This window comes from Oryzias latipes, chromosome 2, assembly GCF_053564925.1.
Source record: "Oryzias latipes strain Hd-rR chromosome 2, Olatipes_Hd-rR_3.1".
Taxonomy (NCBI): domain Eukaryota; kingdom Metazoa; phylum Chordata; class Actinopteri; order Beloniformes; family Adrianichthyidae; genus Oryzias; species Oryzias latipes.
The window spans coordinates 32,324,363-32,338,245 of NC_136238.1; the positions used below are offsets into that span (position 1 = coordinate 32,324,363).

Sequence of the window (13,883 nt, forward strand, 5' to 3'; positions counted from 1 at the left end):
GTCAAACCAAAAAACGAACCCGAGGCGTTTTGAAAAAATTGCACTTTTACGCGTGGAGTTTTCACGTCGGTGTGCACACTCAGATTGGTGCCCTTTGTTTATTCACGAGGTAACGAGTAATGTCGGCGAATATCGTGCACAAAATTCGTCCCGGTGTGTACGGGCCTTCACACTGACCTTCTGACATGTGAGAGCTGTCCACACTTTGGACATTTCTTCTGTCTCTTCTCTTCCTCTGATCTCTGTTTTGTGGGTCTGTCTCTTCATCTGTAGTTGATGTTGATTCTTCATGTTGGTTTCCTTCTTCATCCTGACTATCAGTTACATTAAAGCTCTGATTGTTTAGATCTGCTTCACTGTTCTCATCTTCCTCATCAGTAGGAATCTCCATTACGGTGTCAGTCTCCTGCTTCAGATCAAGCTGACTGTTGTAGAACCCTTCTTTCTTCTCTTTAATCAGTGATGGTTCTGGTTCCTCCAGTTCCTCTTTATAAAGCGGAGAGTCTGGTTTCTCCAGTTCAACTCTGAAGTTCCTCTGCTGGTTGCAGAGATCCTCATCCTCAGTCACCCAATGCTGGGGGAGGACTGCAGAAACACAAAAAGAGAAATTTATTATGTTTTAGAACTTTGCGCGTTGTTAATAAATACTATTAACTGCTTATCTGAAAACACCAAATGTCTGTGAAGACTCACATTCACTGATTTTGCTTCCATCAGAAGTAGGATTAAAAATGCCATATGGACATTTTTATTTTCAAAATTGAAAACGTTTCACCTTATCCAAATTGTCAATTCTGAAATAGCTGGTGAAAGAGCTAGTTTAAATGTGCACCTGGGGGAGGATTCAGACCTGAAACTGGATAGCATGGTCTACTTAGACTACATGGTTTTGGGTTGCTATGAGTTCCTTGTCCTCAGCTGGGGGTTGGGGAGCCAGTGACTGGTCATCTCTTTCAGCTGCTAATGAACTATGTGAAACTGGTTTGTTCACCTCGCTCAAACCATCCTTTCTCTCTGGCTAAAACTCAAACCTTGCTATCTTGGAAGGAGTAGTTTGTGGCCCTCAGGTGGAGGTGTATTGCAGACTCAGGTCCACCTGAGTTTGTTCTGTGATGTTAGTAATGCAGCTAGAGAAACAACCTCTGCACAAACGTCTTTACCAACATGGCAAAACCAACTCAAGTGGACCTGAATTGGCTCGAGCAGGGGAACCACCCAGCCAGGTACAGAGCCTTCCTGCATCCGGGAGCAAGGGGGAACCCTGGCATTACGGCACGGAGCACAGGACAGGCGCTGCGCCGTACTGGGTGGAAGCCATTGTGGCCACTGGGAGCCAGACACCAAGACCCGGGCCAAGGACTGAGCCAGGACCCAGAAGACCCGGGAGCCACCCACCATCCAGCCAGAGCCTCGTCACCCCTGGCCAGCCCCGATGCCTGACCCAAGCATTGGGTAACATACCTATGTGGTGGAGCTGCAGCTGTGGTTTCCAGCTGCTATCCAGCAGTCTGCGCTGACGACAGAGCTCCTCCTCGTTCTGGACGATGGTTCCTTCAGCAGCAGAAAGTTGTTCTCTGACAGAACCTTCCTGAGGTTCTGAAGACATGGTTCCTGCTCCGATCTTCAGCTCCAACTCCCACAAACACCGCCGTCCTCTTCACTGCAGCTCCGATCATCTGCTAGTCTCACAATCACAGAAAAAAGGTCCAAACAGAAACTTTTCTCCTGTTTGGAGATTTTCCTGAAAGTTCCTTTGATCCTGCAGGAGTCAGTTCTGCTCAGCCTGCAGAGCAAACAGAAAAGACTCTGGAAGCTTCCACATGTGAAACTTCAAGACAAAGAATCCAAACAACATCTGATTGGTTGACTTTTGGAGGGAAAGCTGCAACAGTCTTCTGTGATTGGTTCAGCCGTCCCTGCCCCCACTAGTCCACTGCACAGGGGGCAACATTCCAGGGGAGGTTGGTAATCTCATCCTTCTATTGTTTCTGCCCCACTGGCTCTTTCAAAATAAAGGCTTGTTGTAGCAGAAACCTGAATGGAACATCAGAATGGACTCAAACTGCTGCTGGTTTCAAAGCCTCGTTCTCAACTTCCAGCTGAACTCTTCATGAGTTTGAGCGTCTGTGACAAACTCTACAGTTGAACAACAGCAGTGAAAATCTCCATGGATGTCAACTGGGAGAGAATCAACATGAGATTTCCAAGAGTTTCTGCAGGAACTCATCACAAAGTCAGGAGCTGCAAGGCCTGATGGGAGATCTGGGATCCTATTGTGACATGAAGGAAACTCCTTCAAACAGGAAAGATTTCATCTGACACGATCACTTTGATGTTAACATGAAGATGGATCCCAGGGATTCAGCTGAGAAACATCCCATAATACTGTTCTAGATGGTTCTAGAGTGGTGTGGAGATTTCTAGTCTCTTTTTCCTGTTTCTCCAGAAACTAGAAGTCAAACCTGAAAGCAGAAGCTGCAAACTGAGTCTGTGAGGCCGATTTTCCAGCAGCACATCCTCCTCATCTGCTGCTGAGATGGAATGATGAAGCTCAGCTGAGGAACAGCAGGTTTCCTCTCACATGTTCCTGCTGCAGAAAACACTGTTTCATATCAACTCATCCACATCATGAAGGATCAACATGTTTGACTGAATTTACATGAAAAGAAAAGACGTCAAAGAAATCTGTCCATACGGGAAAGACTGAATGAATCCAAGTTTTTACCAGATAGATGGAACTTTGATGAAGAACATCAAGAAATAACCAATAAATGCTGATCTGGAACATTCTGTCTGGGAGTCTGACTGACACTTTGACACTTTCTACATTCTGCTTTGATCCGGGTTTGAACCTGCTTTACTGCCACCACAACACATCCAATCCCAGCCCAGAACCTGAAGCTGGTTCTGAACATGAAGCCGGTCTTCAGGGACAGCAGGACTGATGAGTTAGTGATCTTCTCAGATGGACTTCAGACCCCTTAGAGCTGAAACTCTCACTTTTCTCTAGGAATCAGCTTCTTGTTGACGACACACTGCTGCAGTCAGGGGAACACACAACAAACACACACACAAAGACACACAAAGGGGGAGGAGCTTAGCTCAGGCATTGAAGTCATGGTTGAACTCTTCTGGGACTGATTTTAGACACAGAAAGCGCTCGTGTTGTAATCAATAAGATGATTGGTCAGCTTTAGCATCAATGGAAACATCACATGGTCTTTCATTAAAGTCCATTTAGATCATAGTTACAGAAAGAAGAACTGATCAGAAGTCATGAATCAATGGATATTCAGAAACATTCAGAATATTTCACTAGTCTGATTGGAATCACTCTATTCAATAGAAACCAGCAAGAAAATAGAGATTTTCTCTCATGACCTCATTATTCATGTGAATTTATCAGCTGTAAGCCATAATGCAGACAAATGGAGCCAGTAATTCCAGAATAATCCTCACATAGATGTTGTGTGTGGAGCCCGTTTTCCTTTAGATGATCCAGCTCTTGGTCCACTGAACCTCCAACCTTCTTCCATTTGTTCAGCTGCTGGACAGAACAAAGAAAAACAAACAGATGTTTTTGCTGAGTCAGGAAAATGCCTGTTGGAGCTCCAACATGATTGTTGACGGTGTTCCTCCTCTTTCTGCTCCGCTGACGTCCTCATTTTCAGTTTCCTGATCAGACAAACTAAACTCTTTTCCAGGTTTGAATCATCATCAGAAGAAGAAACTTCCACCTTTGTGCCACATGCTCAGAGAATCCACTTCCAGAACAGCAGAGATTCCCGCCACATGTGACAGAGCATCCAGGTGATCTCCAACTACAGGACATCATCACCTGCCTGTGACAGTCACACCTCCATTCTAGATGCAGCCAATGACCTCTAGGCTGTTTGAGGCTCAGAACAACATGACAGCCAGGAAGACCATCCCTCCTCCTGACCACCAGCTGCTCTGTCTCACAATGGCTGCCATGAGGAAGACTCCATGCAGAGTTAACGCCCAGAGGTCTGCTGGACCAGACACCATTCCTGACAGAGTGATCAGAGAGCAGAGCAGCTGCTAGACGTCTGATGTCTGACAGGAAATCTTCTAGCAGATGTCAGCTCCATCCCATCAGACGTTAGCTGACAGACTGGCGGCCATGAGCTGGAACAGCAGTCAGAAACACAGTCAGAGGGTGGAGATGGGCTGCAGGTGAAGCAGGAGTCCCCGCCAGAAAAGACGCTCAGAACTCCTCATCTTCTTCAGCTTTCTCAGGGATGAAGCAGAAAATGCTTTTTCCAGAAACATCCCTCCTGCCTCAACCCACTTGTGTCAAATAGGAACTTCTGGAGCTGCTGGAGTCAGCTGGTTTCCATGGCAACGGCTGATGAAGGACAGCAGTTTATGTAAGGTGAGACTGGAACATTGATGTAACTGAAATGACAGAAAGAAGAGACTCAGCGTTTTCCAGCAGCTTCTTCCTGCAGAAACATCAGCAGAAGAGAAGCAGCAGCCATGAAGGGACTGAGGACAGACGGACATCCAGCCAGAATCCAAGCAGCACCTTCATCCTGATGAAGCTCCGCCCTCTGACCTTCAGCAGTCATCTCCAGGCTCCGCCCCCAGTCTGCAGCAGCTTCATCTGCTGCCTCCATCCTCTCTCTGTGAGTCTCTGCAGAGTTTTTCTGCAGCTGCTGGTTTTTCTGCAGCAGCAGCAGCATCAGAGCCAGAGAGCCAAAGAAAGTGGAAAGTCTGAGAAGGAAGCAGCTCTGAAGCTCTGCAGCTGACGGTGCAGCTTCAGGACTCATGAGGAGGACCACGCCTCCTCTTCCTCCACCTTCCTCTTTGAGGCAGCAGAAGTTGCTCCAACTCCATCTGGATCTGGCTGTTCTCGCAGACCATGTGGCCTAATGGACAAGGCGTCTGACTTCGGATCAGAAGACTGAGGGTTCAAATCCCTTCATGGTTGGAGGCAGAACTTCCAGAGACTCCCACAGTGAGACACCTGCTGGCTGTTCTTTGTAACTGCATCTGCAGCTTCTAGAAACGTCTTTGTTTCTGTTTTCATCTTTTTAAACAGTTTGTTTTCTTCACATGAAGCCTAAAGAAATGTCCTCAGAATGATGGAAACAGTTTTTCTGCAGCTTGAAGCTGTTCTGGAAGATTTTCTTCTTTAGTGCAGAGAAATCTCTCATTTGATGAGACGGAGGAACTGCAGCAACGTTTCCTGGAAAACCTCCACATTTCATTGAAACCATGTTGGAACTTTGTCCATGAGGTCACATGGTCTGGAAGAAGCCCCAGTTCCAGCTGACAGAAGTCTGGTTCTGATCCATCAGATCTCACTAGCAACAGAACCAAACCTTCACGTGTTGCAGCAACAGTTTCCATGTTTGGGAGGATCTTCTGAAGAACAGCTCAGTTCCAGATCACATCATGATGTTTGATGTTTTCTTCATTCCAGGAAATCATCTGTGTCTCCTTTGATCTGTGCTGAGTCAGCACTTTGACTTCTTTTCAACTTTAGATCCATTGTTTACAATCAAGGATTTATTGATAAATATTATTTATTGACAGAAAATAAAGAGTAAATGTATTTATCATCCAGCAGGAGGTTTTTAGTGGCGCCCTTCATACCACTTGGTGCCCATGAAATAGCCCTCGGTCTCAAAAAGGTTGGTGAACCCTGCTCTAAAAAACCTCCACTTCCTGAAGCAAACGGATGCAGAGCATCATGTTTGATCCTCTTCCTTCAGAAACGGCTCCATTGTTCCATCGCTCAGCAGTTTGACTAAAGCAGCTGAGAGTCTTGATGCAAACAGACCTCAGCAGCTCATCCAGAACGCCATGACAGAAGCACATGCAGCAGCACGTGCACGCTCCCAGAGAACAGCAGCTGATCCAAGTCCTGACTTTGAGGTGAGACCTTTCTGTTCTGCTTGGACCACACTTCAACATGAACTTCATTTCCCATCATTCCATCTGTCAGGAGAGAACAGCTGCAATCAGCTTCCTTCAGGAATGACTGCAGGTAGAAGGATCTTTCATTCTTCAGCACCACCAGGACCCACATCCAGCCCATCAACAGCCAGAACATCAGTGACATCAGCGTCTGATCTTCATCACATCATCATCATCAAAGGACCACCTCTACGTTTTTACAATCTGATGGATTTCAGTCTTTCTGCAGCTTCTCATCAACTGGATTGTCAAATATTTTCATTTCCTGTTTTCTGTTTTAAATGTTGAAGAAAAATCTTTCCAGTTTTAAAAAGATGAGACTAATAAAGTTCTTGGAAAGAGGCTGTCTGCTGCAGGACCTGTGCAGGTGCATTGTGGGTAATAATGCTCTGTTTGGGATATTTGCTGGATTCTGGATGTTGACAGTTGTGTTGGTCTTGATTGTTTACCGTTGTGGTTTGGATGTTTGTTGTTATTTGTAGCACAGCTGAGTAGGTTCTTCATAGACAACATGTTGCTCTGCCAATGTGCCTTTGGGCCAACTTGATTGGGCTGTTTGGAAGAATAATGAGGATAAATGAGAGCCTCCATCAGATCATGTTTCTGCTGTTTTTCAGAACTGCATCTGAACCTGAAAGCTGTCTGTCATATTTATGCATCCTTTTTCAATAGAAATTGATCAAAACGGCAGATTCTATTGATTTCTCCATCAGATTTATGTCTACTTCATTCTATCTTTCAGTCACAAACACACTGGTCATATTTTAGCTTTTCTATTCATACCATTAAACCTGGTAATGCTTCAGTCTCCATCTAATGTCAAAATATAAGCAAGATTCAAGTCATTTTATGCTCACCAGGGGCAGGAGGGAGTTGGTTTGGGGACCATAGGGTTTCCTCTCTGCTCTTTGCAGATGATGTTGTCCTGTTGGCTTCATCAAGCCTGGACCTCCAGCGTGCATTGGGTTGGTTTGCTACAGAGTGTAAAGCGGCTAGGATGAGAGTCAGCACAGCTTAATCTGAGGCCAGTGTTCTTGACCGGAGAAAGGTAGTTTGCCATCTCTCGGTGGGCGGAGGGTTCCTGCCCTGGGTGGAGGAGTTTAAATATCTTGGGGTCTTGTTCAGGAGTGAGGAAAGGCGGGAGCGGAGTTTGTGGAACATTCGAAGTTGTGCAGTCGCTTTAATGGTCCGTTGAGAGCTGAGCCAAAAAGCAAAGCTCTCAATTTACCTGTCGATCTTTGTTCCAACACTCACCTATGGTCATGAGCTATGAGTCATGACTGAAAAAACAAGGTCCAAAATACAAGCGGCTGAAATGAGCTTCCTGCACAGGGTGGCTAGACGCTGCCTTAGAGATAGGGTGAGAAACTCTGTCACCCACGGAGAGCTTGGAGTGGAGCCGCTTCTCCTCCACATCGAAAAGAGCTGGTTGAGGTTGAAGATACTACGAGACTACAACTCTCGGCTGGCCTGGGAACGCCTAGGGTTCCCCCCAGAGGAACTGGAGGAAGTGCAAGGGAAGTCTGGGCATCTCTGCTGACCTCGCAACCCGGTTCCGGATAAAAGGAGGAAGATGGACGGATGGATGGAGTATTGAAATAATGCGTTTTTAATGAATACAATTATTTGTATTTAAAGTGCCATGCATGTGTGGCACTAAAAATGAAGAACATCAATTAACTTACCCGGGTAACATCACATGCCCTGCTCTTTGGAACAGAGTCCAGCTTTGGAACCAGCAGAGAAGCAACAAACAGCAGAAACCCACACTGTGGGAAAGACTCCACACTTCTGACTGATGTTCACGTCCACTTTATTCTTCACAGTAAAGATTGGTACAGAACACTGAGAACCAAAAAGAACAAAAGAACAGTTCTAATGTCTACTAGAAAACATGAATCACAAGAAACACACAAACACCAGTCTGGTTCTTTATCTGCATCTTCCTGAATACATTTTTTAGGAAAATCTTTTCCTCACTTAACTTGGTTTAACAAAACATAAACAGCAGTTACTACTTTTAGCTCCCACACAGATGTTGGAACCCGTGTGTCTCCCAGGCGTCATATCTTGTGTGCTGAGCGTCCTCTGTGGCGGGCTGAACCTCCTTCGAGGAGTCCATGCTATAGAGAGCGTGCTGCAGAATGATGATGAAGACTTTAATTATGTGATTGCCTTCTTCCTCTGCACAGCTGCCTGTCTGTATCAGTGCTACCTGTTTGCCTACTTTTCTGTCTGGAGTAACAATCCTCTTTCATGTGGCAGTGGGAGCCTTCATGACGCTGCAAATCAGACTGAGGCAGCCTTTGGGAAAATCACCAGACTATAATGTCTGACAAAACGGACCTGGAAAGACGGCGAGCAGCAAACTCCACCTTCACGGATCAGGGAAAAAGAGAATTGCTGGAAAGATCATTTTTTATTATTTTATTTTTAAAATAATAATGAAATGTTCACTGATCACATAAAAAGTTTCAGAATTAAAGACATCTACAAAATCTTTCTAGTGTTGTCATGGTAACACATTAACAACATACTCATCATCTCAGCTTAAACTACAACCACATTGAATCCTTTCAAGATTTAACTCTAATAATACAAAACAACACATTTCTATTAGCAGATACATCTGAAAGAATTCCTTGTGTGGAATTTTTTTTTTTACCATTTTTGTCAATGAAAGCAGCAAAGCTCTTATTGTCAAGTATCATTACACAGATTTAAACATATTGGTTCTTTTATTTTATTGGTTTGATAATTGTTGCTTAAAGAATATAAAATACAAAGACGTTTGTAAAAAATTTAGAGTATCATATCAATCTCATGAAAAAATTATGTTTTCAGCTCATGTCATTCTGTTCTGTTATGAGTGACAGTTATAGTGTTTTATGAATGTGTTTTAAATCTTCTGTTAATGGGCTGATTATTTTGAACGTGTTTTTGGAGACCTCTAGCGGTCGCGCCAGGTACTATTGTTCAACACATTTATTTGAATAATCTTTATTGAAAAGTGCACATGTAGAAACAGAAAGGATTCGCTAGCATGCACGCACTTCGTTTGTCAGTGGAAAGAATTTTTCTGTATACGTCTTAATTAAGAGGTTGCATTGCCGGTATGTGGAGAAAATTTAATCTTGAGACTTTTGAATTTCGATATAAGAAACATGTTTATCAGTCTATTATTTTTGGAGTTTGTAAAGTTGTGATGCATTGCTATGCATATATATACACGTTAATTGTACTGACATCATTTGCTTTCTGTTTTACGACGGAGTATTAGGGCCACCAAAAAAAAAAAATTAGAGCCACCAAAAAAAAAAAAAAAGTAAAATTACGAGATTTTATCTCGTAAATTTAGGAGATAAAAACTCGTAAATTTAGGAGATAAAAACTCGTAAATTTAGGAGAAAAAAACTCGTAATTTTAGGAGATTACAGTGGAAGTGAGCATGCAGAGCAGCAGGTGAACGCCGTGCAGCCGCAGAGAAGACCGACTAAACTTTGTTGAACAGGTGAGCTGTATGTTTATTGATAACGTTCCAAATGTCTGGAAGGTCATTTGTTTGATTTACGATTCATTAAAGTTTTATTTATTGATGGTTGGTTTGCAGGATCTCTGCAGCCCGATGAAGCCGTCGTCGGTGTCCCTGCAGCTGTTCGCTTGAATCCTTTCTTCCTCCACCAAAGACAAGACTCTACGTCTGTGTGACGCTTCCGTCACACAAAAGGAAGAGCACTTTTTTTGGCATTTTCAACGTTCCAAAGCTAATATAAAACACTATTTACATTCCTCTTTATTGTTTTATGCTGAAACGGGACATTTCATCTGCAGGAGGGGGCGTTTGTAACACTGTTTACTTCCGCATTGGTGTTCGGATGACAGGTTCATGACGTAATGAGACAAATGAACTTCAGGATATGTGAATGAAAAGGAGAATAAAGGCTGCAGCGGTCCTCTACACCCAAACGTGTCTCTGAGCTCCTTATTTTACATATGAAACTCCGCTTTACTGACACTGAACCCCGGAAAGACTACTACACGGAAAATAATCTGATTTTGAGTCGCCAAAAGGTTCAGAATCTCTTTGTTTTAAACCTATAATATTCCGGAAATGAAGCTTCACAAAGGCTCCACATACTTCATCTTCAAGCTAGGTTCCGATAAACGGACAACTTCGGTGTTTTTTCCTTAATCTACGACTTTTTTCTCGTAAATTTATGAGATTTTAAGTCGTAAATTTATGAGATAAAAAGTCGTAAATTTACGAGTTTTTATCTCCTAAATTTACGAGATAAAATCTCGTAATTTTACTTTTTTTTTTTTTGGTGGCTCTAATTTTTTTTTTTTTTTGTGGCCCTAATACTCCGTCGTACTGTTTAACCCTTTTAAGTATCATTAAACCTGATGACAACGTTCAACGGTCTCCAGACTCGTGATATGATATGAGTGTTCAAAAGCTCCTGCATTGGACATGCATGAAACAGCACACAGTCTTTAGAAAACGGTTCATTGTTGTGTTCAACACTAACTTGTGTCTCCTTCTTATTCAATGACTGCATCTATTTGTTATGGAGGCCAACAGTCTGTGGTTCTGTGTTCATGTAATGAAAGCTCAGGCTGCTTTGGAGTATATGAGCACATTAGGGTTTGATCCCAAGAGTTTTAAATATTAAAAACAAAAAATTAACCAAAATATAAAAATAAGTGAAAATATTCAAATTTTCTGAAATACAGAAACCAAAGTGATCGGTTGTGCTGCAGAGGTAAAGGGGTCGACCTCTGATAAGAATATCACAGGTACAATTACCATTTTGCCCGTCCTAGTGTCATTGGACAAAACTGAACCCCACATTGATCCTGGTGGTTATAGGTTAGTGCCAGTGTGAGACAGCACAGCTGCCAACAACGTGTGAATGGGTGTATATGGGAGTGAATGGGACTGAATATTAAGTACTTTTGGCTTTTAAAGAAGGTACATAAGCGGTAAATCCCATACGTATATTGCAACTTAAAACCAAGGCTTAAAATATTTCAATCTAAAACTCATCATTTTTAATAAAATGCTAGTTTCTTTCTTTATGGAAAAAAATGTGTACTTTTTCCAAATCTTTCCCTCTTCTCATGTAAACCTTGTGTTTTTTACTGCACAAGTTCTCTGCTCTAAGTTTTCCTGAGTTTAAAGTTTTTAATGAATCCTTTGTTAAAATGTTTTAAAATGTTTTTCTCTTACGTGAGTTCTCATGTGTTTTTTGAGACTAGATGAATCACTAAAACATTTATTGCATTCTATACAAGAAAAAGGCTTTTCTCCTGTATGAATTCTCATGTGTGTTTTAAGATTAGATACATTACTAAAACTTTTTTTACATTCTTTACAAGAATAAGGCTTTTTTCCTGTGTGAGTTCTCATGTGTTTTTGGAGATGTGGTAATTGACTAAAACTTTTATCACATTCTTTGCAAGAAAAAGGCTTTTCTCCTGTGTGAGTTCTCATGTGTGTTTTAAGATGAGATATACGATTAAAACTTTTGTCACATTCTTTACAAGAATAAGGCTTTTCTCCTGTATGAGTTCTCATGTGTTTTTGGAGCTCAGAAAATTGACTAAAAGGTTTAGCACATACTTTACAAGAAAAAGGCCATTCTCCTTTGTGAATTCTCATGTGTTTTTTGAGACTAGATGATTCACTAAAACCTTTTCGACATTCTTTAAAAGTAAAAGGCTTCTCTCCTGTATGAGTTCTCATGTGGCTCTTGAGATGAGATATACAACTAAAACTTTTTTTACATTCGTTACAAGAAAAAGGCTTCTTTCCTGTGTGAGTTCTCATGTGTGTTTTCAGATTACATCTTTGACTAAAACTAACGTCACATTCTTTACATGAAAATCGCTTTTCTCCTCTATGAGTTCTCATGTGTCTTTGGAGATTAGATGAATCACTAAAACCTTTATTACATTCTTTACAAGAAAGGGACTTTTCTCGTGATCGAGTTCCTACGTTAAATGATTTGTTAGCGATTCTTGAGTTTTCGCCAGACTTGAAGGAGGCAAGTCTTTTCTGTTTTGAAGATTCTCTGTGTTTCTTAACCAAATCATCCTTTCTACTACCATCAGAGTCACACTCACAGTGAGAGCTGTCCACACTTTGGACATGACTTCTGTCCCTCCTCTTCCTCTGATCTCTGTTATGTGGGTCTGACTCTTCATCTGTAGTTGATGTTGATTCTTCATGTTGGTTTTTTTCTTCATCCTGACTATCAGTTACATTTAAGCTCTGCTGATTCTTTAGATCTGCTTCAATGTTCTCATCTTCCTCATATGTCGGAATCTCCATCAAGGTATCAGTCTCCTGCTTCAGATAAAGCTGATCTTCATCCTGACTGATGCAGAGTTCCACTGGTTCATCTTTAATCTGTGATGGTTCTGGTACCTCCGGTTCCTCTTTATAATGCGGAGGGTCCGGTTTCTCCAGTTCAACTCTGAAGTTCCTTTGTCGGTTGCAGAGATCTTCAGTCACCCAATCCTGGGGGAGGACTTCAGAAAAACAAACAGACACTTTTTATGTTTTCAGGACTTTGTGTGTTGTTAATAAACACTATTAACTGCTTATCTAAAAACACCAATTGTCTGTGAAGACTCTCATTCAAACAGTTTATTTCCATCACAGTAGTAGGATTAAAAAATGCCATCTGGACATTATCATTTTTAAAATTGAAAACATTTCACCTTTTATCCAAATTGTCAATTGTGGATTAGCTGGTGAAAAAGCAGGTTTATAAGTGTTCTTGGGGGAGGAGTCAAACTTGAAACTGGAAAAACTTGAAAGCCTTTTACCTAAACTAAATGACATTAACAGCTGAAAGAGATGGCCAGGTTGGGGAGTGTAGCCCCTGTCTCTCCAACTCTAGCTGAGAACAAAGGACTCCTAAAGACCTGGAAGTGAAACTGCTTCGGTTTGTTTGTCTGGGACTGATTTAAACCTGAGACCACCTCTTATTAAGAGAAAGTTTATCTTTCTTGACAAAGACGCCTTCTTTCACTCACCGTGTCTAAATCCAAATGGTATTTTCCGATATCGACTCGATTTTCTCATTTTAAAACGATTTTTCCCCCCAACTTCCTGTCCAGCAGCTGACCAAACAGATGAGAGCTGAAGTCGTCTTGTGTTTTATTTATTATTTTACTGTTACAACATGTGCTTATGAATCTTCTGACACACAAGGAGTATATTTGAATGAACCACTTTATTAATTTAGGCTAGACTTTAGTTAGATTAATTATATTTTTAATAAGTACATACTTATGCATACAAACACACACACAAAGCATTTCAGTCACACACACTATTTGTGCAAATGTGATCTTATACCTGAGCTCGAGTGGGTGTTTCTGTTCTTTTTCTGCCTTATTCTGTTCTGTTCTGTTGATGATGGAGTGTAAAAAATAAAGGAGAGAGAGCCCGGTCATTCCTACACCAAGAGCCCCACCGAAGCAGCAGTGGTAGATCCCCTACACCAGGTGGGCAATTATTTTAACTCGCAGGCCACATTGGGTTCTAAAATTGGATAAAAGGGCTGGACCAGGAGCAGATGCGTGGAGTGAAAATGATATAACATGGACTGTAGATGAAAACATTTGGATTGAAAATTATATTCTAAAACAGATTATTCTAGAGTTTTTAGTTTAAAACTTTTGTTCCCATTTTAGATCTCTTTTATTGTGAAGCCCTTTTGTACCTGCAAGGAGTTGTAAAGTGTATGAATAAAGTTTCATTCATGATCCTTTTAAGAAAATAAATAACACTATTTATGAAATAAAACAATGACCAAACAACACTCTCTATGATTTTCAAAGACAAAAATTCAGGAAAAATATACTGATACCTTTAAAAAAAAATAAAAAAAATAATGGATCCTCTCCCGTCATAATTCCGCAGA

General features: G+C 41.7%; 1 protein-coding gene, 2 long non-coding RNA genes and 1 other non-coding gene across 5 annotated transcripts in view; 3 read left to right on the forward strand and 1 right to left on the reverse strand.

Moving 5' to 3' along the window:
* LOC101164420 (uncharacterized) overlaps positions 1-13,883 on the reverse strand; it is a 736,165-nt gene that overhangs the window by 446,483 nt on the left and 275,799 nt on the right. Inside the window, exons 1-2 of one of the 2 annotated variants that reach the window (XM_078935497.1) lie at positions 1,462-1,808; positions 178-585 (exon numbers count right to left, since the gene is read on the reverse strand). In XM_078935497.1, coding sequence (XP_078791623.1) covers positions 178-585; positions 1,462-1,606 — 553 coding nt within the window. In that variant the 5' untranslated portion in view covers positions 1,607-1,808. Of the gene's footprint in view, positions 1-177; positions 586-1,461; positions 1,809-13,883 lie in introns of those variants that run through there. The other variant, XM_078935494.1, reaches the window with a different exon arrangement.
* Positions 1-13,883, forward strand: part of LOC144988601 (uncharacterized) — a 59,875-nt gene that overhangs the window by 6,239 nt on the left and 39,753 nt on the right. The window lies entirely within an intron of this gene.
* Positions 4,882-4,954, forward strand: trnar-ucg (transfer RNA arginine (anticodon UCG)). Its single transcript has one exon. It is a non-coding gene; the product is annotated as a tRNA-Arg (tRNA).
* LOC144988449 (uncharacterized) lies at positions 8,991-9,912 on the forward strand. Its single transcript, XR_013652378.1, has 2 exons — positions 8,991-9,457; positions 9,557-9,912. It is a non-coding gene; the product is annotated as an uncharacterized LOC144988449 (long non-coding RNA).